This window comes from Erythranthe guttata, chromosome 5 (genome assembly GCF_056151865.1).
Source record: "Erythranthe guttata isolate IM_541 chromosome 5, IM_541, whole genome shotgun sequence".
NCBI classification, from domain to species: Eukaryota; Viridiplantae; Streptophyta; class Magnoliopsida; order Lamiales; family Phrymaceae; genus Erythranthe; species Erythranthe guttata.
In genome coordinates, this window is record NC_142537.1 from 242,472 (window position 1) to 269,030 (window position 26,559).

The 26,559-nt window shown below is 36.9% G+C and overlaps 4 protein-coding genes, 1 long non-coding RNA gene and 3 other non-coding genes across 10 annotated transcripts; 2 read left to right on the forward strand and 6 right to left on the reverse strand.

Annotated features, from left to right (window-relative positions):
- Positions 1-6,255: 6,255 nt before the first annotated feature.
- Positions 6,256-7,859, reverse strand: LOC148770348 (uncharacterized). Its single transcript, XR_016031302.1, has 2 exons — positions 7,525-7,859; positions 6,256-6,563 (listed from the first exon to the last, which is right to left on the reverse strand). It is a non-coding gene; the product is annotated as an uncharacterized LOC148770348 (long non-coding RNA).
- A 1,452-nt stretch (positions 7,860-9,311) lies between these two features.
- PGL1 (6-phosphogluconolactonase 1) lies at positions 9,312-11,796 on the forward strand. The gene is made up of 4 exons (XM_012976242.2): positions 9,312-9,413; positions 10,000-10,192; positions 10,304-10,439; positions 11,101-11,796. The coding sequence occupies exons 2-4, from the start codon at positions 10,020-10,022 to the stop codon at positions 11,593-11,595; spliced, it is 804 nt and encodes a 267-aa protein (XP_012831696.2). The 5' UTR covers positions 9,312-9,413; positions 10,000-10,019; the 3' UTR covers positions 11,596-11,796.
- Positions 11,797-11,849: 53 nt separating this feature from the next.
- On the reverse strand, positions 11,850-13,296 carry ATE1 (ATPase E1). The gene is made up of 2 exons (XM_088818349.1): positions 12,866-13,296; positions 11,850-12,273 (listed from the first exon to the last, which is right to left on the reverse strand). Exons 1-2 carry the CDS (start codon positions 13,164-13,166, stop codon positions 12,053-12,055), a joined length of 522 nt encoding a protein of 173 aa, XP_088674475.1. The 5' UTR covers positions 13,167-13,296; the 3' UTR covers positions 11,850-12,052.
- A 435-nt stretch (positions 13,297-13,731) lies between these two features.
- On the reverse strand, positions 13,732-15,509 carry LOC105952660 (cytochrome b5). The gene is made up of 3 exons (XM_012976244.2): positions 15,270-15,509; positions 14,255-14,321; positions 13,732-14,162 (listed from the first exon to the last, which is right to left on the reverse strand). The coding sequence occupies exons 1-3, from the start codon at positions 15,354-15,356 to the stop codon at positions 13,918-13,920; spliced, it is 399 nt and encodes a 132-aa protein (XP_012831698.2). The 5' UTR covers positions 15,357-15,509; the 3' UTR covers positions 13,732-13,917.
- A 342-nt stretch (positions 15,510-15,851) lies between these two features.
- On the reverse strand, positions 15,852-17,831 carry LOC105952661 (protein SPIRAL1-like 1). Of its 3 annotated transcripts, none has more exons than XM_012976245.2 (3): positions 17,630-17,831; positions 16,786-17,062; positions 15,852-16,226 (listed from the first exon to the last, which is right to left on the reverse strand). In XM_012976245.2, exons 2-3 carry the CDS (start codon positions 17,047-17,049, stop codon positions 16,146-16,148), a joined length of 345 nt encoding a protein of 114 aa, XP_012831699.2. In that variant the 5' UTR covers positions 17,050-17,062; positions 17,630-17,831; the 3' UTR covers positions 15,852-16,145. The 3 variants fall into 3 exon arrangements, with proteins under 3 accessions (XP_012831699.2, XP_088674476.1, XP_088674477.1); XM_088818350.1 differs by having other exon boundaries at positions 16,786-17,059; positions 17,630-17,732; XM_088818351.1 differs by having other exon boundaries at positions 16,786-17,056; positions 17,630-17,689.
- Positions 17,832-18,235: 404 nt separating this feature from the next.
- LOC148770349 (U1 spliceosomal RNA) lies at positions 18,236-18,396 on the reverse strand. The gene has a single exon (XR_016031462.1). It is a non-coding gene; the product is annotated as a U1 spliceosomal RNA (small nuclear RNA).
- Positions 18,397-18,734: 338 nt separating this feature from the next.
- Positions 18,735-18,806, forward strand: TRNAT-CGU (transfer RNA threonine (anticodon CGU)). Its single transcript has one exon. It is a non-coding gene; the product is annotated as a tRNA-Thr (tRNA).
- A 7,528-nt stretch (positions 18,807-26,334) lies between these two features.
- Positions 26,335-26,406, reverse strand: TRNAP-AGG (transfer RNA proline (anticodon AGG)). Its single transcript has one exon. It is a non-coding gene; the product is annotated as a tRNA-Pro (tRNA).
- Positions 26,407-26,559: the final 153 nt, after the last annotated feature.

Here is a 26,559-nt window from a genome sequence, read left to right on the forward strand (position 1 = left end):
ATAATGAAGTGTAATTGTATAAGTAGACAAACATGCTTGTCTAGGATAAAATTTAACCACTGCCTTAACTCCAAAACAAGTGAATCCCTCAAACAAACATGATTGGTCATAAAAGAAATTTATTATTAATATAAATAAATTAAAACAAATAATAAATTCACTTACATAGTTACATATATGACTATTAGTTACAATCTTTTTATATATATATATATATATAAATATTGCAAATTTGTAAAGGCATGATTAGGTATTTCTGTAGCTGGTGCACAATGTTGTGCATGGATTTTAGTTTGCCTAAATAATATAAAATATGAAAAATAATTTATGTGGCACATGATGTGTTTGTATATTTGAGATCAGAAAAAATGGATGTTTCATAATTTGGTGGAATCAAAAGTGGAAAAAATAAAAAAGAAAAAATAATAAAAACCAGAAGCAGAAGCAGTTGAATGATGAGATGGTTGGTTTATGATTCCCAACTACTGATGGTCCAAACTTACTGGGAAATAAAAAAAAAAAAATTGAATTTAATAAATAAAAAAAGTAATAATAATTGCATCGTCTAAGGTTGTAATAAAATGTAATAATGGAAACCTTTTTTTGTCTACTTTCTCTGACAATACTAAGAAATAAAAGAAATAAGAAGACAAGATATACAGTTATAATTAAGTAATTAATTAGTGGCAAATAATCATTGTACTATTTCTTAAATATCAAGCCATCTAATTTCTTATGAGATAATTAACGAAACAAAGATTTTTTTTATTTTTTTATTTTTTAAAAGTAATAAATTTGGTTCGTGTGAAATTAAATGAAGTGAAAAATGTGTAAGGTCCCATGAATAATATGTCAGGATTTAATAATGCTTAGATTCTTGAAAAGTGAGGTAAAATAATAGAGATATTGAATTGTATTATAATATTGTGGACTTTAGCACATTGGAGAATATGACTTTGACATGTGTCCTTACATGTGTAACTATTTAGAGCAATGAACAACTAGGTGTGGACATGTGTCCTTAGTGACTAAGCATTTTCTTGTGTATAAATATGAGGAAGAAAAATGTATTGTATACTCATATATCATCTAATGAAAAAGAATATTTTGCTCTATATTGTGTTTCTAGGTTTTTCCACTAACACAATTATATTTATATTTATATATATATATCTCTAATTAATTTACCATAGTGGGAATTTCATCATGCATTTCTCAAGCCATAACCATCTCTTGCAAATGAGTAATATTATATATCTATTGAATTCAATTTCGTATAATCGATAAACGAGCTAATGGGAATTATTTCACAACACGTTATCAGCACGAGCAACTGCTCGAAAAAAGGTAGGTTATGTAAGTTTGTTTATGTTATTTTATTTTATTTGATAAAATCCAGATCCTCGATATCAAATGGTGAAGCAAATACTACGGTATTTATACACCACCGATTTTCGGAGAAAATGAAGGATATATATCTATAGTTATGTGCATGTTGATTCATGAAAAAAAAGGTTATTATCTCTCGCCTCGACTATGAATTTTCAACTTGCATTACATGATTTTGATTTTGTAAATTTAGAAACTTGTAATTGGCATGTGCAAGTTTCGATCTATTTATTTAATAATCTTGTTTAAATTAGCAAAGGGAAATGGGCTGATTTAGATAATAGAAATGAAAATGACTCCGTTGCATAGGAGTCCAAATTAAGGGTCGATTTAAAGGCTATATGATAATTATTCCGAACATAATGTTCGTAGAGAAGGTGGACGTCATAGTCCCCAATAATGGCCGATATAGAAGTTATAAATATAACTTCGGGTGTGATGCCGTAGAGTCACTAAAAATTGTGATTCCCCTCAAAGGCCAATAACACTATTAAAATTGGGTGATGTACCTATATAAACGATGGACAGTTTTGGATTGAAAGTCCATTAATTATAAAATTAAATATGGGGTTAGGCCTACAACGACGAAGTGAAAGATAGTCCTCGTCAAGATGTTCTTAAATTGACAAAGGTGGATGCAAATATTTCCGCCTAGATAATCATTTGGTCAAAATAAATTAAAACTCACGAGTTTATTGCCTACAAAATATATTTTTGCCTATGAGTAAATGTTATATATTTGAGATCATGCATGATAATATTCTTAATGGTTACGATATAACTCTCTCGATGTAACGGTTTTCGAGATTGAATTTATTTATTTATGAACGTACCTCCCTCGGACGATATATACCCGAGGTTGAGCCTATAATATTTTCTCGAGATAAATATAAATGACGTCAAATTTAATACTTCTCTCGGATGATTTTATTCCCGAGATTGAGCTAATTTCTAAGATAAAATCTATATATCTCTCTCGGACGACGTATGTCCGAGATCGATTTTATAATATCTCCCTCGGATGATACATTCCTGAGGTCGAGCTTAATTATATATTCCCCAAATAAAATTTTACGACTCTCTAGATTGGATGATTTATTCCCGAGTTTAAGTTAGTAATACTCCCTTGGAAGAAATATTCCCAAGGTCGAGTTTATACACCCCTGATGATATTGGTAATATTTCAAAGTTAATTCAATATGTCTACTAATTGCGTAATATGTACATATCTCTCTCGGATGTTAAATTCCCAGGATCGAGTTCGCAAACTTCCTCGAACGAAAAATTCTCGAGGTTGAAATTATATATCTCTCTTGGATGATAAATACCCAAGATTGAGTTAGTATTTTATGAACATATTATTTAATATGGATGTACATGTGAAACACAAACATAATATACTATTGCCTATATATTATAATTTCGAACTTTGAAATTGAGTCATATATCTTTCTCGGATTGATTCCCGAGATTAAGATAAGCTACATATCTCCCTCGGATGACATATTCACGAGGTCGAATTTTAGAAGTTCTCCTTCATATGAAATATTCATGAAGTAGAGTTTGCATATCTCCCCTGAAATATATATATTTCCGAGGTTGAATTTAAATATCTCCCTGGACGATGTATTAGTCTAAGTGACAATTTAATATATTCTAAATTTTATTGAGTGTGATATTGCGCAAAGCACGAAGTAAAACTAAATTGCTTTCCGTAGAGATTATGGCTCCGGGAATAAACAATTGTTCTGCTTGTGATATTAAAAGCATTAGCTTTATATTGTATTGTGTCCTAATTCGAGTTTTCAATTACTGCACCACCATGTCAAATAAAATGGTTAATCCTGAAATATTCAGGTTTTGACTTGTTAATATGGGGACGCCCATAAAATATTACGGTGCCTTGAATTAAAGAATATAATACGGACATTCGTACGATATAAGGATCATTATGTCCAAAGAGAATTTCTGTAATTTATAGAAATCTCGTTATATAACCTTTAATGCAAAAGGTTTGATAATATTTATGGACCAATACAACCTTTCAAGTGCACCAATATCTTAAATATTTATGATTTTGTGAGAAACATCTTATAAATGCGCGTGTGTTTATTATATACATGCAATATGATTTTGCACGTTTTCTGCACAAGTTACTATACTCCGTGCATACGAGAATGGATAGTGCTGGAGAAACTCGATCAAAATAATTTTGATAAGATTGTGCAGTACATGGGATAAATATACTCAGTGCCTTGTAACACACGCTCACACTCATATGGTTTAATTGAATCCACTGAATAAACGGGTCATAATAAACATGCTCCGGATAAATATGTAGAGATTACCTTCTCGACTAAGGGCAATTACAATTATAAAATTTCAGGATGATTAATTCAGTGAACCACGTTCAAAAAATAAAATGTCGGCTGAGCCGAGTTTGGCTTAAATGCGAGAAAGCGATTAAATCGGAATTGGCTTTCCCGGAGAAACGAAATAAATACGGATTAATGGTACCAACTCCAAACAATATAAATTCCCTGGATATAAATGGGGTTTTGTTCGTAATAGGAATAATGACAACAAAATTGTTCGGTATAATGTGTGCCTTGTCAAAAATATTGATTCTTCCCAGTGCATGGGAATGATTATATTAGATGTATTTACTGGTTATGAATACTATCAATTTTCGTTTCCTAGGGTTGTCCATGAGGGAATGAACATACGTTAACAGACATTCTAATGTCATCTTTATGGTTCATTGAATTTTGTTATACTCTCGTGGATTTAAAATGTGTAAAGCAAAGACACAACGATGATATGTTGCACTATTTTTCCCTTTTGTTCGGTCTTCTTTTCCCATGCGGTTTTTTCGACATAAGGTTTTTAACGAGGCAACTTATGATTATTAAATAGCCCATTTGGAGGCCTATATTATTTGTTTTAGGGTGAGCACATAATGCTATGATGTGTTGTACTATTTTTCCTTTTGACTGGTTTTTTCCCATAGGGTTTTCCAGCTCAAGGTTTTTAATGAGACAACCTACAAATTGATTGATAGCCCATATTGGGGGATTATATTGCTCATTTCAGGGGGAGCAATAGTGCGTTGCACTCTTTTTCCCCTTACGACTGGTTTTTATCCCATTGGGTTTTCCAGCTAAGGTTTTTAACGAGGCAGCTTATGCACACGACTTGGATTTGAGTCATGCACTCTTTTTCCCTTCTGATCGGTTTTTCCCACTGGGTTTTCCGGCTTAAGGTTTTTAATGAGGCATCAATTCAGTCGATACAATAGTGCTACGTCCAAGGGGGAGTATTATAATATTGTGGACTTTAGCACATTGGAGAATATGACTTTGACATGTGTCCTTACATGTGTAACTATTTAGAGCAATGAACAACTAGGTGTGGACATGTGTCCTTAGTGACTAAGCATTTTCTTGTGTATAAATATGAGGAAGAAAAATGTATTGTATACTCATATATCATCTAATGAAAAAGAATATTTTGCTCTATATTGTGTTTCTAGGTTTTTCCACTAACACAATTATATTTATATTTATATATATATATCTCTAATTAATTTACCATAGTGGGAATTTCATCATGCATTTCTCAAGCCATAACCATCTCTTGCAAATGAGTAATATTATATATCTATTGAATTCAATTTCGTATAATCGATAAACGAGCTAATGGGAATTATTTCACAACAAATTGTCATTATTTCATATGTGGGGCTGTTATTAATTAGTGGGGAACTCATTTATATTTATATCTTTAAATTTCAGCCTCTGCATATATTTTAGGGGTTATATGAGATAACCCCCTCATACAAATTCCTTAGAGGCATAAATCCATATTTTTATTTACTATTAGGGATAACCCCTCATTAAGGTTAATATCTAATTTACCCTTATTATATTCATAAAAATATAATTAAATTATTATTGGTAACTCCCCTAAAATAACTCCCCTTAAATCTCTCACCAACTCCCCCAAATCTCTCACTAAATTTAAATCACGTATTTCAATTTCCTTTTGATTCTTTTTACAATCTTTTTGTAATTTTGATTTAAAAAATATATTTATGTTTTTTCAATTTTCATTTTTTTAATTGGTTTTTTTACCGCAAGTTTAACAAAAAATTGAAATCCACTACATACTCATTGAACACCACTATAAATTCATCTTTTACAATCTTTTCGTAATTTCGATTTAAAAAATATATATATTTTTTTTCAATTTTCATTTTTGTAATTGGTTTTTTTACCGCAAGTTTAACAAAAAATTGAAATCCACTACATACTCATTGAAAATCACTATAAATTCATTGAAAAACACTATTCGATTAACGTAGAAATCAGTATGAAATTATCGTAATCAACTTTAATATTAATATAATGACTACAAACGTATCGAAATCGAATAAAAATTTACATAATCCACTACGAATTAACGCAATCCATTACAAAAGTATCAAAATCCACTACAAAGTTATCAAAATCCACTTTATAAGTTAAAGTAATCCACTACAAAATTAACGTAATATATGGATTGAAATCCACTACATACTCGTTGAAAACCACAATAAATTCATCGAAAACCAGTATTCGATTAAAGTAGAAATCAATATAAAATTATTGTAATCAACTTTCATCTTAATATAGTGCACTACGAACGTATCGAAATCGAATAAATATTTACATAATCCACTACGAATTAATTAACGTAATCCATTACAAAATTATCAAAATCCACTACAAAATTAACGTAATAACGTATCGAAATCGAATAAATATTTACATAATCCACTACGAATTAACGTAATCCACTACAAAATTATCAAAAACCACTACAAAATTAACGTAATAACGTATCGAAATCGAATAAATATTTAAATAATCCAATACGAATTAACGTAATCCATTACAAAATTATGAAAATCCACTACAAAAGTTATCAAAATCCACTATAAAATTAACGTAATATATGGATTGAAATCCACTACATACTCATTGAAAACCACTATAAATTCATCGTAAACCACTATTCGATTGAAAACCACTACATACTCATCGAAAACCACTATAAATTCATCGAAAAACACTACAAGCTTATCATCACCCAACATGGTCCCACTTGCTGCCATCACCCGCTTGTGCATGAATCTAAACCAAAGAAAAATAAGACAACAACGTGTCAATTTAATTCATTCACTAAAAAATCAAGAATTTAAAATCCACTATAATCTCGTCAAAACCCAGTACAAAAATTATCGAAATCCACTAAAATATTAACATAATCCACTACGAAATAAGTTAATCCACTAAAAAATTACAACAAAAAGTATAATAACAAATACTCAAATAGTGACCGAAAACGTGAAGGAGCCTCAAAAGTATATTGAAAATCTCATATATATAATAGCTCATTCAACAATTCGACTAGTTGTCACTTCTATTTTGTTAACCATCGTGTAAAATTTATTTATGGATATAGAGAAAAAATGACAGCAACAAAAACAGCAGCAAACCAACATCTTAAACAGCAGCAAAACAACACGAAAACAACAGCAAAACAGCAACAAAATCAGCTGCAAATTAGGAGCCAAACATCAGTAAAGCCAAAAGAAAACAGCAGCAAAAAACAGCAGCAAAGAAAATCAGCAAAATAGCAGCCAAACAATAGCCAAGCCAATTGCAGCTAAAAAATACAATAAATAAATTATAATTCTAAATTTTCAGAAAAAATTATCCAAAATTTGAGAATATTTTTAGAAATTATGGAATTTTCGATAATATTTAGTGTTTCACCTTATTAATTCGTATTGTATTCCTTACTAAAAATTATCAAATCTCAAAACCCAAACATGTTTGAAATCAAACATTATCAAATTTCAAAACCAAAACATGTTTGAAATCAGAAGAATTTTTGCACTCATTCACCGTTATCACAAAGTTATTAATGTGAATTAAGTTTTATATTTTTATGGAGTTCTCTTTTTTTCATGAATCAACATTAGTCTCTCTCTCTCTCTCTCTCTCTCTCTCTCTCTCTATATATATATATATATATATATATATATATGTACACACACACAGGGGAATGAAATTCCCCACAAATACGTACCTGGTCGAAACACCAATATCACGAAGCAATGTTCTGCACAAAAATCCCTCACAAAGATCTGTTTGTCGATTCCAGATCCGATCGTCGGGATTAAGCCTTGTCATCATCGATTTTTCTGGTTCTGTCTTCTTTTGCGTTTTATGTCATGGTGGTCCTTTATCCGGCCGTCAAGAGAAGAAAAGCGGAAGAAATAGTGGGTGGATGGGGAAGATGGACATATCGGATTCCGCCGAGAAAAGAAAAACAGAAGAAAGAGAGAGCGGATGGTGGATGGATCGAAAGAAAGAGTGAGGGAGAGAAAACGTGTCTAGGGTTAAACGGCATGAGATTTGGGTGGGTTTGGTAAAGGGTATAATTGTACTATATATTTTAAAATTAAATTATGGATTTATCTCAAAGAGGTGAAAAAAGAATGGACCCCCTCTAATAGGAAATGTCATATGAGGGGGTTTTGTCAAATAATCCCTATATTTTAATTTGCCACTGTTGCTTGATTTTGATGGCTTTAGATTCCCAACCCCACCCCTTATCTCTCCCTTTTATTTTTAATATATATATATATATATATATATATATATATATATATATATATATATATTATATGTTTATCATTTATTTTATTTTATATATTTTTTTAGGAGAGAAAATTGAAGAAAATGATGGTTGGCATGATATCTGATGTAAAAAAAACATACATAAAGTTGGTTTTGCATCAATATGGGAATAGATTTTGATTGAAATGGCATAATTTCACTTTCACACCGAATCCCGTAAATCTGTTATGGGTGTTAACTCGGGCTCGTAACCCGACCGAATCGAACTGAAAATTCATTACGTGTGACATTGGATTATTTCAATTATTATATTCTTGCAAGCAATTAAAAGAAATTAGAGAGTACTTGGGCAAATCCAATAATGCAATCCAAAAGGTTTGATATTACTAAGGCCCAAATCACTATAGCACACATGGGACGTTTGATAATCAAATTTGATGTCCAAGATTTGATGCCCAATAATTTATATACCAACAAATATATCAACAACAAAATTGTTTAATTATTCGATTTCGATTTACCTTGTAAAAAAATACAAAATTGATCGTGTTCATTGCAAAGAGTTTGTCTAATATAGTTTACACTTCTCGTATAGTTTTTATCTTATTGCACGAGCGTAGTGTTCAATTAGTCTAAAAATAATAAATAACAGATTATCAGCTCTTAAAACAACTTATCAGACGTAAGAGCTTATTAGTTGTTTTAATTAAGCTTAGCCAAAGGAGCCCTATTTAAAAGAGAAGTACTTAATAACTTTTCTAAGAAAAAAATAAATCAAGGGGAATAACTTTAAGTAAAGTTAATAGATAGATAAATATAACAAGTAGTGAAAGGAAAGGAAAAATAAAAAAAATCAGCTTGCATTAATTAAATATATTCAATTTAAACCGTGCAAGTCACTAGCAAATTCTAAACCTATCAAATTCCAACCACACCAGCACCAGGTGTTTGGTTGAGCATTCATTTTACCCACTTAATTAATTAAAAAATTAAAAATAAAACATCATTATCTTTAATCTTTTCTTATTTTATTATTTCTCAAATTATGATGCAATTAAGTTAATGTGATTACAAGAATAATATTATGATTTTTGTCTGATTATAGTTATATTCAACCTTGTACTTCTCCTATTGCATCATGTTATCAGTGATTTTTTCTTAATATTTTGATTTATTTTAAGCCAAAAAATTAAAAATAAAATAATTTAATTATATATTTCTGCAGTAAAATTAAAATATGCAGTAATTTCAGCATGATATATATATAAGAACAAGAATTGTATTCCCATCTTCAATTCTTTCTTCCTTCTCCGGCACACATTTTCTCCCTCCTCTGTGCGTCTCTCTCTCTCTCTGCATCTCTCTGTTCTGTTTCATTTCGCATAATTATGTTAAATTAATTTCTAAATATCTTATTTATGTATGTGATTTCACGAATGCAATTTTGCTGATCTCTCATAAAAAATGGGCCTTTCAGAAATCTGAGATTTCATTTACATGCAACTATGTGCGAAAATGGAGAATTTTTTCACATGTGCCAAATTGACTAGAATTACTGTTTAATTCTTCTCTTCACTGGTGTGTGAGTGGTGATTGAAGTAAAATTTGGGGGGTTGATCATCACAATTGCTTCGATTTCTGGGGTTTGTGAATTCACCCATGCAGTACAATACTTTTATTCCCCAGAAGTTTAAATGTGTGATTTTTCTATCTAATTGGGTCGATTTGTTGGTTTTTTTTATTTTTTATTTTTATTTTTTTTATCTTTTTGAGCGGTTGGATTTTGCGATCACAATGTTGTGTAATCGTAGTAGTTTATAGGGTTCTTACTTAATTAATTATCGTCATTAGTTAATTCTAATTAACATAAAAAATAAAATTATTTTTTTGGTGAATTTTCTGTTGTGTCTTTGAACTGAAGGTTACCCCCTATAGAGAAGCATGGCCTTTTCTGGGAACAAGAATGATGGGAGAGAGCTGAGAATTTACGAAAATGCCGATGAACTGAGCAGCATTTTAGCAGATTATATTGCAGAATTATCCGAGGCTTCTATAAAAGAACGCGGCGTTTTCGCCATTGCTTTATCCGGTGGCTCACTTATCACCTTGATGGGGTATGTATGTATGTATGTATGTGTGTATGTATGTATGTTTTATGTTTCTTACTATTCTCTTACACTATATAATTTGATTTTAATATTAAAATTTATTGTCTTGGTGAGCAGAAAGCTCTGTGAAGCCCCTTACAGCAAGACAGTGGATTGGGCCAAATGGTACATATTTTGGGTAGACGAGCGTGTTGTTTCCAAAAGCCATGCCGATAGCAATTACAAGCTCGCAAAGGATCGGTTTTTGTCCAAGGTATATTTCAAGATTTTTATTAGGGATTCGATGATATATAAGACTTTTGTTCGGCTATTATCATCATATATCGTATTTCCGTGTATATGTACATATGGTGCTTAATTACATTCATGTCCCCGTTCTTTAGAATAGTTGGTAATATAACCAAGTGGAAGATGCAAATCGCAATTGATATAGCATTCTTGTTTGTGTGTATATCTGTCTATCTGCATAGGGACGGACCACACAGAAATGTTTTACTTCTTTATGCTGGGATTGAAAATGTCGTAATATTACCGTTTTTTAGCCACTCTTGGGCTTCCATAGCCAACAGATGCCGTTTTATAGATCTCCGTTACATATGCAACGGAGATCATGATAATCGTTACAAGGGCTTTTTTTTTCCTTTTTTTTTCTTTTTCTGGTTTTCAAGACAGTTCAGGTATAATTATTGAGTCATTTCAACTTACTGGATATTCCTCGTGAAAGATGGTTGAATTGCGATTTTCCACTCGGTAAAATTGCGGTTTTTGGGGCATATAATGTATACCTTATCAGCAAAGAGAGCTATCTCCCTTCTTTGTTTCAGTGAACTTCTTTCCTCTAGAAACAAATTAATCTATTTGTAGTGGATTAAAAAATTCGATTTTTATATATATTTCGGTCACAAAATTTTCAGGTACCTATTCTTCACAGCCACGTGCACTCCATAAACGACTCAGTGACAGCAGAGCAAGCAGCCGAAGATTACGAATTCGTCATCAGACAGCTAGTAAAGACACGTGTCATTAGTGTGTCCGAAATCAACGACTGTCCTAAATTCGACCTAGTACTCCTCGGACTGGGTCCCGACGGCCACGTGGCGTCCCTATTCCCCAATCACCCAGTTCTTCAAGAAACAGAGCAGTGGGTGACTTTCATCACCGATTCACCAAAGCCACCACCTGAGAGAATCACCTTCACCTTGCCTGTGATAAGCTCCGCCTCCAATGTTGCCATAGTTGCCACCGGTGGTGGCAAAGCGGAAGCGGTCCACCTGGCGATCGATGAGGTGGACCCCAACTGGCCGGAACTGCCAGCTAGGATGGTCCGGCCGATCTATGGTGACTTGGTTTGGTTTCTTGATTTTGCAGCTGCCTCAAAAATTCAATGTGCGAAATTTTCTACATCGTAATATCCTTGCGTGTAGTGTTTGAACATGGGAGATTGTCTTGTTGAGGGCAGTTTTTTTTGCTTTTCTTTTTCGACTCTCTTTCGAGGAAATTAAAGGAAAGAAATTTCTCTTGCGGTTGAGCAATTTTTCCTGATTTGTTATGTAATATTTATTGGAAATCTTTGAATGGTCAGGTAAATAGTTACTATTGTTCTCATATCACCAATTTGCAAGAGGGTATTTGAAGAAATGCTATGACACAAAAATGCAACGAAAATCAAAAGCTCCATAATCTGATATTAAAGAAATGCTAGTACTCAAATAACAGAGATTAGCTTTGTTGTAACTTGTTATACAAATGGTGTGCACACACTTCTTCCATAAAAAAACAACACACCTAAAAAAATCCATTAAAAAAAGAAAAAAAAGAGCATATGTAAGAAAATCTGCTGGCAATTGTGTCTTAAAACGAAATGAATTAAGATGCATTCTGCTTCAAAACCTGAGCTTCAGCCATAGCCATTGGATCACCCTTAGCAGAATCAGCTTCTTCGTCTTTTTCACCATCTCGCTCCTCAGCAAGTTTCTTCCTGTGCAATTCTTCAGCTTCGAGCATTGCTGCTTTCTGCTCCGATTGAAGCCTCTGCATCTCCTGTTCTTGCTGCTGCCTTTCGAACCACGTGTCAGCATCCGCCCAAACTGACATTTTTTTTCAACCAAACGTAAACGTCAGAAATTCAATCAATTGTAATTAGATGGTGATTAAAGAACAGCGGTTAGTAATAAGCAGGATCTTTTTAACTTAATGACGAAATAAATTGCAACCAATCCCAGAAGAAAACGAACATCAAACAGACGAAAACCATGTTATATAGCCCATTACAACTATAACACTTCCCGTTTATCCTGAAATCAAAGAAAAATGCATAAACAATTAAAACAACTCAAATCATGGAGACCCTAGTTCATACATCAAGGCAATGAACACCTAACAAATTGAAGACACCAAAAACTAAACCAATAAAGCAAGCTCTACCAGAAATGCCTAGTTAATCAAAGATTTGAAGCAAATGTTAGGGTTCCAAATATTTAGCTGAAAAACAAATTATTTTTTGCCCCCAATTTGTTACATCCAACAAATTGCACCAATAATTGATTGTTTAAAGCTCTAATCCTAATTATCCATCAGGCATTCCAACAAGTAATGGTCAATCGATGCTTTAAAAAATGTCTGAAATTAACCTAAAAAAAGAAGAGAAGAAGAATAAGAAAGCAATTGAATTAAGCTTACTGGGTTGTGCTGCCCAGCCGACTTCTCCACCCTTGATTTTCTCCGGCAGCGCGTAATTAACGGTGAGTACGCGGCCGTAAAGCTCGGCTCCGTCCATGTTGTCCATTGCGGCGGCGGCGTCTTCTCTTTCGAGGAAGGTGACGAAGCCGAAGGAGCGGTGCTTCTGTGTAGCCTGGTCCAATGGGGTTTTCACATCCTTAATATCTCCGAAGGGGATGAACGCCGCGTGGAGTATGCCTTCGTTTACTTCCTCCGCCAAACCCCCAACGTACAGCGTGTTCTTCTGCACTCCTTCGTTCATTGTTGTTTGTTTGTAATTTTTCAAAATTGGAATCACTGTGTGTTTTTGTGTGTGTAATCAAGTTCAGGGCTCTTTATAATGTTTTTAGGTTAAATATCATATACGCCCCTTCATTTTATGGACTTGTCATACAACTCCTCAAACTTAACCACTTCTTCATTATATATAGGGCAAATTACGGCCACCCCTGAGTTATGGTCGAATTGCTAAAACCCCCCCTCTTGTTTGGGTAATTACACCTGTTAAATCGGTAAAAACGTTCCAACATTTCATATCATTTACCGAACTAAATATATATACAATTTGGTTCGATAAATAACCGAATTACATAAATTTTGTGTAAAAATATTTTAAAAAGAGGGAGTGACTGTAATTAACCAAAGAAGATGAATTTTTTCGTAATTTGGCCATATATATAATTTTCAATTTCTTTTTGTTGAATTCGAATTTTTAATTAGGCCCTCCTAGAAACTTTTTATTATATATTGGCCCCCAATAAAAACAAATTCTAGCTTCACCACTCAAAATACTCGAAAAACATGAATATGTTTAAACAAATAAAATCTAATCAAAATAAACATTTTCCTAAATAATAATAATAATGTCGAAGAACGAAATCTGTTTCGACCCCAATTTCGAAGCATTAAAGAAATGGAGGTTTTTGCTCAGAAACCCCTAATGTATTAGAAAATTCAAAAATTGGCACTGTGTAATAAGCTTTAGCTCCAATGAGGAGGAGATTTCCAGATCTCTACTTCCTTTTGAGGTACAAGAATCCAACAACCACAGATAAGCCAACAGCAGCAGCAGGTACAACCCAGTATTGCTTAGTAAAGTACAACACTTTATGCGGAAGTTGCTTCTTCTTGGATACGATCTCCATCTCAGGAATAGGAGAAGGTGGTTGATCGATTTCTCCAATGCAGAATTCCTCCATAAGTTCCCTCGCGGTTTTGCTGTGCCCAGCATCTTCAAATTCTTCGGTGGCATCTTTCCCTTCGAAAAAGGAATAAAATAATATTCTGCATAAGATAATATTTCGGAACACTTCAAGAAAGGCACTTGAAAGAGAGAGAGCGAATTCTTACCAGTAGCCTTGAGTAAAACATCGTCGCCACCTGGATGTTCGTCCAAATATGCTGACACGTCATACACCTAGTAATTCAACAGTAAGAGTCGATATTCTTAGTTTGAACAATAAGTTGGATTCTAAATCCTTTGAGTTCCTATTTTAAGTTAATTTCTTAATCGTTGTGGTGAACTTCAAATCCATCTTTGATGGAATCATTTCAAATCCTACTTCCGAAATCCCTTTCACAAATTATCGAAATGCAACTTACGAGATTGTTGACACGTGAAGCGGAAAACTATAGAGACGAGTGCTAATCTATAACGTGCTCCACAAGTACAAAATCCCAACTACTTTTTCTTTATCCAACATCATCAAACCAAGAAACTAGAATTGTGATGCATAATAACAAGAATGAATGCCGTTAAATCGTCGAACGAGAAATGTCAAGAACGTGGTTGATTAGTTACGCAATAAACACTTATTCGGAATGTTTGAGTTATAGCAACAAATACGTTACCGGAGTGACATTTATACAGCACAACGTCAAAGAAAAAAGATACTAAAACCCGACTCTTCTTCATCCCCGAATATATACGAAAAATTATTTAGAAAATCCACACTACTTACAACCACTGTCACATTTTGCAACCTAGCAAATCCTCAACGCAACAGATGAGAATGATAACTGCAGCAATTTCAAGAACAACAATACCTACAAAGCTTGTATGTAATCAAAAAGTACCCAAAAAATTAAATCACGAAAGTCAAACTTAAATCTCCGAACAAATTGAACCCATTAATACGATTAGTTTCTGTATGGAGCATATAAGCATAATAAACAAAGATTAAACACAGTTCAAAGAGCAGAAACCCACGTTTTTTAAAACCCCCTAAAAATTCAACCTTTCAATTCAATATTCAACTACAATAGCATAAATCCAAAAACCCCCAAAAAAAATCAACAATAAATTAATAAACTGGTGGTCAATTTTTAACCTAAGGAGAGTTAAGTATAGAATCAGTGGAAATACCTTCCCGTCGATGACGACCCAACAATCCTCGGCGGTGTTGTGTTCAGATGCTTCTTTCATCGTTATAAGCTTTGTTAATGTTGGCATATTTTTGTTCTTCTTCGCCGCCGCCGATAAGCTATCTCCTCCGTGCTACTGTGTGTGTGTGTGAGAGAGAGATAGGGAGAAAATCGTCAGACAATTTCTTTGGGAGTAAAATTGTCTGCGATTGGTCTTTGGAAGAAGGGCTGAGGTTTTCGTGGGAAAGGGTCCTTCCTTCTGTTTGGGTGGGTCATTTTGTGAATTGACAATTTTACCCCCAGATTAAATTTCTTAAAATTTGGCATAATTTTTTTTTTTTTATTGTATTTGTTGAATTCTTAATTTATTTGTGATGGCACTCTTGTTTGATGGTCCAAATGAAAGCAATTGATGGCTCTAGTGATGGAAATCGGATGGACCAGAATTAGCACTTACATTCCGATTTTTTTCGTAAGTGAAAAACTAATTCTATTTAGTTCCAAAAAAAAGCCGGAATTTCAGAAGTTGTTGCAAAATCAGAAAAATCGGGTCGGAATTAGCGGAAATCATCAAAGCTTGACATATTTGATAAGATATATATTTCCACACTTGTTCAAATACAAAGAAATTATACAAACATTTAAGGTACACAACAACAAGAAAACATGACTTCGTTTTCTTACAAACCGATCACTTTCGATGGATTGCTAACAAATCCATTCTATTAAACTCGTGGTTTCGAACGACAAGCAAACATATACGATATAGCCACAAATCAAAACAAATTTGAAAAATATATGGTCTCAAATTACTCACAAATTCAACATTAATTAAACAAAATAATCTTCATTCAATACAGCTCTGCAGCAATTGGCTTCAATTGCTACCACCACCAAACAGGTAACCCAAAGAAGAACCTCCTCCAGGGGCAGCTTGGACTTTTGTCGACCGTCGATCCTGTCATATTTCCACAAAATTTAATTTAATTAACTACTAAGCATCAAATATTTAATCATGTAATAATCATTGCTCTACAGACAAATCCTATACTTATAGCAATTATCAAGAGTCATACACTAAATCCAGACGGGTTAATTGCATCCAACACCCCTTGTTTATTCCAATTGTTAGAAAACTGCCCGTGTTATAAATATTTAGCAAAATACCCCCCAAAAATGCATCATTTAAAATACCCCCCAAAAATGCATCATTTAGAGGGTTGTGTGCTGAAAATGCATTATAGGGGGCATTTGGTAATATTTGTAACACAACGCTTTCTTTGAGCAATTAGATGTAACACAGGGTCGTTCAACGCAATAAACTCTAGACTAAAAACTTAAAATCAACCAAAACTTCATTAAATTTAAAAATTACGGCAACGCAATTTTCGAGTGATGCACATGACATAGATATATATTACCATCCAAAAGATCACAGGTTTATACGATATATAACAAATCAAGAACCACATTAACCATTTACAAAAAAAAAAATTAAAAAAAATCGAGTAAATTACCGTGATGAAATTGCCAGTGTTTTGACCATCGGCTCGAACGTAGTTGTTAGTGGTGCTACTATGAATGCCAGCAGGAATTTGCTTGGTAGAAACTGCAGGCTGAGGAGCGGCATTGGGCTTTACGGAAGGTTCTTTAATCACCGCTTTACTTTCACTTGGAGAAGAAGCTTCCACATTCGCCTTAGCAGGTTTTGGTGCCTCGTTGCTTCCGAACAAATACCCCAACGAGCTTTGTCCTCCACCACAGCTCACTCCACGACCCATCTCTCCACTTCTTCTTTACAGATTACCAAAATTCAGACATGTTAAATCAATGAATCAAAAATCGACATTTCGGTATACAAAAACGGTGCTTTATCATGAATACTTGTGTCCACTTAGGTTAAGCAAGATTAGCTAGTGAATCAGTCACAGATAATTCGTCTTAATAGATCATTCACAATTTTTTATTGGGCACAAATTCAACAAAAAATAAAAAAATTAAATTGTCATGTAAAAACTCTGTCTCAGATCAATCTGAAAATGTTACAAATTCAACCTAGTTGATTGAGATCAAACTCATATACACCTAAATTACATTATATAATCACAAACTCAAATCCTATCAGAAAAAGAGAAGAAAAAACCCAATCAACACTAATTTAATAAATCGCATTCATAAAATTGACAATGATACTTAATCAGCTAGATTTACTCAAGTGAAACCATAATTCAAGCCAAAAACAAAGCAATAGAAAGCTGTTCATCACGATCAAATGATCAAAGATGTAAGTATATATTACACATACATAAAGTGTGTAGTGCGTGTGTGAGAGGAAGAGTGAATCAAGGGTTTTGCAGTTACCTCTTTGCTGCTTTGAGATCAGATCTACTTGAGAGAGAGAGAGAGAGAGAGAGAGAGAGAGATAATTATGAGGTTTTTTCAGAGTGGAGCCATGGGAGTATTAATTAAAGCATGGTTTCACTTTTTCCAGTCAATTTCTCGTTCTTCCAGAACAGATGGAACTGTGTGAGTGCGTATTGGGAAGTCATGTGAGTGCGTGGTTGAAGAAACAAGGTCTGGCAGTAGTCAATATGAATTTAACGCACCGAAACACTGTAATTATTATTTGTAAATCAGAATTAATTAATTTGATCCTCGCCCCTTTAATTTTATGTAATTAATGCTTTAAGTATTGGGTAAAATGCCTACTAAAAGTACTGGGTCAATGAAATTGGTAAAACGAAAATAATTATTGTATTACTAAAAGTTGATTATGAAACAGAAAAATGGAAAAAGAAATTGTTATAGACGCAAATGATAATTAATTTTTACTTTTATGAATTAAATTTCAAAATTTGAATTAAAAATTATAATATATATATATATGAACAAAAAGTATGAGAGGTATTTAATTACAGAAATTAAAAAATTTGGGCTTAAATTGAAAAAATTAGGACTAGAAATTGGGGAGGGGCCGCGCGAACGCAGGCCCCCACTATCACAAATTATGACGTTGGCTCGACCACTTGGGCCGACCATAGGGGGGCGCCCCTCCAAAGTGCAATGGAGGTCACCACCCTAGGCCATTGACCTTAATGATCGTCAATTGACCTCGTCCAGGTAAGTGCCTAATACAGTGCCTCTTCTTTCCTTTTTATAATACCCTTCTCCTTTGTTCTCTTTTATCTTTTCCCGATGTGGGATATTTCTGCATCAACTTTTTTCACTTGTTTTTGTTTGATGAAGTGATTGCTGCTCCACCGGAAATTGTTCGTCTATTCTTACAAGGTGTAATATACCCACAGAAAGAATGGTGTTCTTACATACAACTACAAAAACCGAAAGTTATAAAGATTTGTGAGGATGATCCTTCTGAATATTGCAGACAGCATGGAGATTTGTTCTACGATTAACGAAAAATACGTATTACGGATTTAACTTATGTACTGAAGATCAGCAACAACGAGCCTCCGTAGCATAGTGGTATTGCGTTCGCTTCGTAAGCGAAAGGCCGCGAGTTCGATCCTCGCCGGGGGCTTTTTAAATTATATTTTTTAGTTATATTTATTTTCAAGTTTAAAATATTAAAAATTCAAGGCCAAAAGAAAGGATAAATACCATTTTGGCACTTGTACTTTGCTGTTTTTGCACATTGTCACCTAAACAAAGGAAAAGTTGCAAGGGCACTCCCGAACTCGTTATTTGAACCACTTAAACACCTATGGCTAATTTCCAGGCTAATCGGTGCCCGTGAATTGCACACGCCTAATGTAAAGATTTTTTTGTCTTTTGAACTCCAAATTACTTGTGGGCCCTATATCTTTTTTTCATTCTCATTTTTCCGCTCTCACACACACATCGCACACACATACTAACATCATCGTCATCTTTTTTTCACTTCATTTTCTTCTCATTATCCTTGTTTCCTATTCCTTTTTCATTTCCCAACCCCCACCGGCCACCATCATTTCCACCCGACACCCACCATCGGCCACCACCATTCTTCTTCTAACACTGCTTATACATATTCAATTTGTTCTTCAACAATTTTAAAGCAAGAATCGAGGCCCGATCGTTCCGCATTAATTAATGTTTCCCCCTAATTTTGCGTTTTGTTGTATGTATTGGGTTCCACGATTTAATGGTTCTCAACCCTAAGCTACAAATTTCCACGGAGAAAATGGATTTTCTTGTCGCCCCTTTCACCTTCACTCCATTAATGCTTTTTCCCTTGTAGCAACAATCTTCTCCCCCGCCTTCGAGGGAGAAAAAAACACCGTGAAATATGCCAGCCAAGCTCTACTCCAAGCCCAATCAAGCATTAATTTCGTACACCACCTCCGCCGCCTAAAACGACGCAAAAAATATAATCTTGAAGCGATTCACCAATCAAGAAGAATCCTATCGCAAATACTCATCCATCTAATAACATCTCTACCTATAGGCCCCACAAATTAGTTAACCGAAATAAATTTAGTTTGACTTGAAAAGACGAAAAAAATCATTACATTAAGCGTCTGCATATCACGCGCCCCGGAATATGCTGAGAATACGCCCAAAAATTAGTCCTAAATGGTTAAATGAATCAAAATAACGAATTTGGATGTGTCTGTGCAAAGTTTTTTATTAATTACCCTAAATTTAGGGCCCTACGTGATTCAAACCGGTGACCTCTTAATCTGCAGTCAAATGCTCTACCACTGAGCTAAGGACCCTCCATTGGAATAAAAAAATATCACAAGTTATAAATAACCTCACGTAATTATTAGATTTTTTTTATTCTTTCCTTTTTAAATTATGAAGTCACTTGCTTGCCTTGTGAGATTACATGATATTTGATCTTGGCAGATTTCTCCAGGCCCAAAAGCCCACCATGAACTCCTCTCTTCGGCCCAGCAGGCCCAACATCAGCCCATTAAGATTGGCTGATTTGCCTAAGCCCAAATCATACAATAAATGGGCTTGAGATTGGGCCCATTTATTGAAATCTACCAGCCCAACCCATCACCTGATTCTTCCTCTCGCTGGCACGTATCCCAAGGGAAGAGGGGATAAGGCAATAAGAGAGACGATAAATGAAGGGGTCTGCTCTCTTTGCGAAGGCCCTCTCGGGTCTTCTCTCTTTCAAGAAGCAAGAACACACACTCCACAAAAAATACAGATCAATACACACAAATATGGGGGAAAACAGATCAATGCATTGAGGAGGTTCAAACGAACTTCATCAATATTAATACAGAAAAAGAAACTAATGAAGGTTACAAATTTATTTGTTGTTTGTTCGATTTGAATTAATGTAATTAGAAGTCTAACCGTTATCTAGATGTGATATCCCTAATTGGGCCAACCCAATGGGCCTACAATTTGTTTACCTACTGGGCTACGAGCCCAATATCGAAGACTAATATCACCGAGGCCCAAACACCTTCAAGTAAGACTTGAGCCCAACAAAGCAAACTCAACCCAATAAACGACATATAAATAGAGGTTTTACTCATTTTATTAAGGTACGTCCTATTAACTGAGCAATACTATAATACGTATTCTCTGGTCTATTTCTATGATCAGCACGTCTGACTTGAGCGTCGGAGGGGTTTCCGCCGGATCAACCCCCGGCTTAGCTCACGTGTTTTATGATCGCAGGTACCTCAGGATCATCAAGTTGTCAAGCTACTGATCTGCTTTGCTCTCCCAGCTCATTTTCTACACCACCCCAGATGATCTAAGTAATTAGCATCATCATTTTGGCGCCGTCTGTGGGAACGATGCAAACCAGATCACGTAGCCAACAAGATCCTCCTGAGGCGTCTGCTCGGAGAGAAAATGACACAGCTAACGACTTCCCACCTCGTGGAGGCTCTGGCTTGCCACCTCCTCCCCATCCTATGGATCCGCCTCGCGAGGTTCAGGTGATCCCCCCTCGGGACCCACCACTCGCCGATCCATCACTCCCTGCTCCTCGAATGGTTCAAATAACCGAGGATGCGCTTCAACGCATGATAGCAGAAGCTTCAACTCGCGCTGCCACAGAGGCCGTGATCCAATATATCGCCACGATGGGAGCAAATGCTCCCAACGCGATACCAGCACCTGCTCCACATGTGGAGCCACCTATGGCACCACCGCCATCGACTCCCTGGGGGCTTACCTCTGCCCCCAAAACATCTCGCTCGCCAAGGGTTATCGACTCCCTGGGGGTTTACATCGCCCCCAAAATATTTTGCTCGCCAAGGGTTATCGACTCCCTGGGGGTTTACATCGCCCCCAAAATATTTCGTTCGCCAAGGGTTATCAACTCCCTGGGGGCTTACAACTGCCCCCAAAATATTTCGTTCGCCAAGGGCTATCGACTCCCTGGGGGTTCACAGTGCCCCCAAAACATTTCATTCGCCATGGGTCATCGACTCTCTGGGGGTCTACTTCCGCCCCCTCGAACGGTTCAGATAACCGAAGAGGACCTTCAGCATATGATCGCCGAACCTTCGACAAGATCAACTTCTACTAGCTCCTTTAACGGTTCAGATAACCGATAAGGACCTTCAACGTATAATCGCGGAAGCTTCAACTTGTGTTACCACTGAAGCAGTGGCACCATACATCGTCATAGCAGGAGCCAACGCTCTTCCTCGTGAGGCCCCACTGGATCATCAACATGATCAATTTCTATTTACTTCTCGAACGGTTCAGATAACCGAAGGAAACCTTCAGCGTATGATCACGGAAGATTCAACTCGTGCTGCCACTGAATCAGTGGCGCCATAAATCGCCAAGGTTGAGCATCTCACCCCAGTGGTTCGTGATCGCCTCATCCTAAATGGGGGGCTATCCCATCCTAAAGTTGGGCATCTCATCTCAAGGGTGGTACATCCACTTACCTTTCAACCCCAAGGGGTCTCACATCCCATCAAGTGTTTCACGTCCCTACCTCAAAAACAGAAAAGAGGGTCTGACGCGCACGCGCGAACCAATGGCACAACCGTGCGCATCCACCTCAGACCATAGGTCTCGAACGCCTCATCATACAGTGGGCAATTATCCCCATCCTAAGGTTGGGCATGACCCTTACCTCTCAACCCTAAGTGGATTCACATCCCATCTCAAGGAACGAGGATAATCTCCCTACTCAAAAAATGGAACATCCCCAAGGGGGTGCACATCCCATCTCAAGGAACGAGGATAATCTCCCTACTCAAAAAATAAAACATCCCCAAGGGGGTACACATCTCATCTCAAGGAACGAGGATAATCTCACTACTCAAAAAATAGAACATCCCCAAGGGGGTGCACATCTCATCTCAAGGAACGAGGATAATCTCCCTACTCAAAAAATAGAACATCCCCAAGGGGGTGCACATCCCATCTCAAGGAACAAGGATAATCTCCCTACTCAAAAAAATAGAACATCCCCATGGGGGTGAATATCAACAAAAAAAAAAAAGGGGGGGGGTAAAATCGCGTACGCGAGACCCCAGAAGAAGATGAAAAAATAGAAGAAAAAAGAAGAAGATGAAAAAAGAGAAGAAGAAAGAAGAAGAAAAAAATACAAGAACAAGAAGAAGAAAAAAGAGAGTAAAAGAAGAAGAATTAGAAGAAGAAGAAAAAAGAGAATAAAAAATAAAAATGGAGAAAGCAGCCGAGCCGCGCGCGCGAGCCGAGCCAAGACGCGCGCGCGCGGCTCCATTAAAAAAAAAAAAAAAAAAAAAAAAAAAGAAGGCGAGCGTGCACTGCACGCGCGCGAGCAGAAAAAAAAAAAAAAAAAAAAAAAAAAAAAAAAAAAAAAGGCAGGAGGCGCGCGTGCACAGCACGCGCGCGTGGCGTTCACGCGCCAGACGCGCGCGCGTGCACTGCACGCGCGCAAGCAGCCAGAAAAAAAAGAAAAGAAATTCTTGCACACGCGCGCGCGCCTTCCCATGCACGCGCGCGCGCCTCCCAAGGCCATCTTGGAGCGCGCGCTCCCACCTAATTGGGCACAACTTTTGCTACCCTCCACCAAATTGCGCGTAGATTTCACCTCACTTCACCAAATCGCGAGAGAATTTCAACGCGCTCCACCAAATTGCGCGAGCTCTTTAACACACCTACCAAATTGCGTTCGCTATCAAATGGAAAATAAATAAAAAATTTATTTCTCCACGCCATGCCAACGATTAAAGAAACACTACAACACCGATCTACTCTCAACACGATCCGGTACCCTTTTCTACTTGGCTTCCACATCGTCTCGAGAGTGGGGGGCTTGCGAGACAACTCCCACGAGGAGCCAACTCGCTCAGTACTACCACCCGCAGCGAGACAACTCCCACGAGGAGCCAACTCCCTCGGGTCTACGAAACCATAGCGAGATAACTCCCACAAGGAGACCACTCGCTCCGTCCTATAACCCGTTGCGAGATAACTCTCACGAAGAGCCAACTCCCTCGGATCTACGAAACCACAGCGAGATAACTCCCACGAGGAGCAAACTCGCTCTGTCCTACCTCCCGCAGTGAGACAACTCCCACGAGGAGACAACTCGCTCGGACCTACAACCTCTTGCGAGGAAAATCCCACGAGGAGGCCACTCGCTCGGTACTACGAACCCGCAGCGAGACAACTCCCACGAGGAGCCAACTCGCTCGGTACTACGAACCCTCAGCGAGATAACTCCCACGAGGAGACAATTCGCTCAGAGCGACCTCAGTCCGCGCGCTCCTCATTCGCGCACCATCCGATGCTCCTACAACTCCCTTGCGAGACAACTCCCACGAGGATCCAACTCGCGCAGTAATACAACCCGCAGCGAGGCAACTCCCACGAGGAGACAACTCGCTCGGTCCTACAACCCCTTACAAGGAAACTCCCACGAGGAGATAACTCGCTCAGTCATATAACCCATTGCGAGGCAACTCCCACGAGGAGTCAACTCCCTCGGGTCTACGAACCCACAACGAGATAACTCCTACGAGAAGACCACTCGCTCCATCCTACGACCCGCAGCGAGGCAACTCCCACGAGGAGCCAACTCGCTCGGTACTACGAACCCGCAGCGAGACAACTCCCACGAGGAGCCAACTCGCTCGGTACCACAACCCGCAGCGAGACAACTCCCACGAGGAGCCAACTCGCTCGATACTACAAATCCGTTGCAAGGCAACTCCCACGTGCAACCACCTCACTCGATAAATATTACTCACCGCGAGACAACTCCATGAGGAGACAACTCGCCCGAAATTCACTATATAATCACAAGCTCAAGTTAGCACGATTACAACCCTAGAAGCACTTAGAGACATTATGAGAATCTATATAGCCTGGCCAGCTTGATTACTCAAATTTATCTACTTGTTTTCGATGGGTCATTCATTAAAACGTGGCCACGGTCCAAACATACTTAAGACCCACGAGGTCTAACAAAGGGCACGATCCCCATATAAAAATCTTGAGAGCCTGATCCCCTCATCAAGTACATCACGCACAAGGCTATATGTAAACACATACAAGCAACGCGTCACAACATTGACAATGTCGAAAAATAACAACTCCCACGAGGAGAATACTAGCTCCGTGCTACTACATTATCGTGAGACAACTTCCACGAGGACGTAACTCGATCAACTCGATTACCCCAGAGAAAACTCCCACGAGGAGAATACTAGCTCCGTGCTACTACATTATCGTGAGACAACTTCCACGAGGACGTAACTCGATCAACTCGATTACCCCAGAGAAAACTCCCACGAGGAGAATACTAGCTCCGTGCTACTACATTATCGTGAGACAACTTCCACGAGGACGTAACTCGATCAACTCGATTACCCCAGAGACAACTCCCACGAGGAGATTACTTGATCCGTGCTACTACATTATCGCGAGACAACTCCCGCGAGAAGATAACTCGATCAACATTATTACCCCGTGACAAGACAACTCCCACGAGGAGATAATTCGCTACTACATCGTCGCGGGACAAAACCGACGACTCAATTAACTTACATCGCGACAACCTTGTCGCGCTATGCGCCAACGCGCATTCACGCCCCTCCGACACACGCTCCAACGCGTTTTCGCATACCATTAGGCCATACGCCAACAATCGACTTCTTCAATTTTTACTCTCGACACGATCTGAGACCCATCACAACATGGCCCCCACATCAACTCGAGAGTGGGGGGCTTAATGATATCCCTAATTGGGCCAACTCAATGGGCCTACAATTTGTTTACCTACTGGGCTACGAGCCCAATATCGAAGACTAATATCACCGAGGCCCAAACACCTTCAAGTAAGACTTGGGCCCAACAAAGCAAACTCAACCCAATAAACGACATATAAATAGAGGTTTTACTCATTTTATTAAGGTACGTCCTATTAACTGAGCAATACTATAATACGTATTCTCTGGACTATTTCTATAATCAGCACGTCTGACTTGAGCGTCGGAGGGGTTTCCGCCGGATCAACCCCCGGCTTAGCTCACGTGTTCTATGATCGCAGGTACCTCAGGATCATCAAGTTGTCAAGCTACTGATCTGCTTTGCTCTCCCAGCTCATTTTCTACACCACCCCAGATGATCTAAGTAATTAGCATCATCAAGATGCAATTTGTATCACCATTTTTTATCACTCCATCTCTACAAATCTATATAATAGTCACCCATGCAAATATGTGCATTGCACGAGTATAGTATTAGTTATGTATATTTCAAAACACCAAAAAATTAAGTTCAATAAATTTAATCATAGGTATAACTACAAGTGCAAACGAGTTAAATAACTATAGGTGTAGACGAGTTATGTTGGATTACGAGTTTGGTGAGTTGACTAAAAATAGTTTGACCTCATATTTTAACGGTTCGAAATTATATGAACCGGCTCATGATTGTTTTCTTTATTTTTTTAAATAAATTACGTAATATATATAATAAAATAGATAAATATTAATTCTAGCAAAAAAAAAAAAAAAAAAGTTGTTAGGTCCAAGTTGGTGGGGCTCTAAACCAAACTTTGCATGGGCTCACTCTCAAACCAAACTTTGCATGGAGCCCATTTTAATGAAATTGAAAATTAAAATAATAACAATAAAACGGGGGCATTCCGAGAATTGAACTCGGGACCTCTCGCACCCTAAGCGAGAATCATACCACTAGACCAAATGCCCTTTTGTTCTTTTTATCCGCGTTATTGCTGTATTTAAATCTCACTGAATAAATAAAAAAACTCAGGCTGAATAAATGCTGCAAAGGTTTAGCTGTGGAGCAACTATGTCATTTTACTCGAGTTCAAATTATCTTATAAAATTTTATTGATTGAA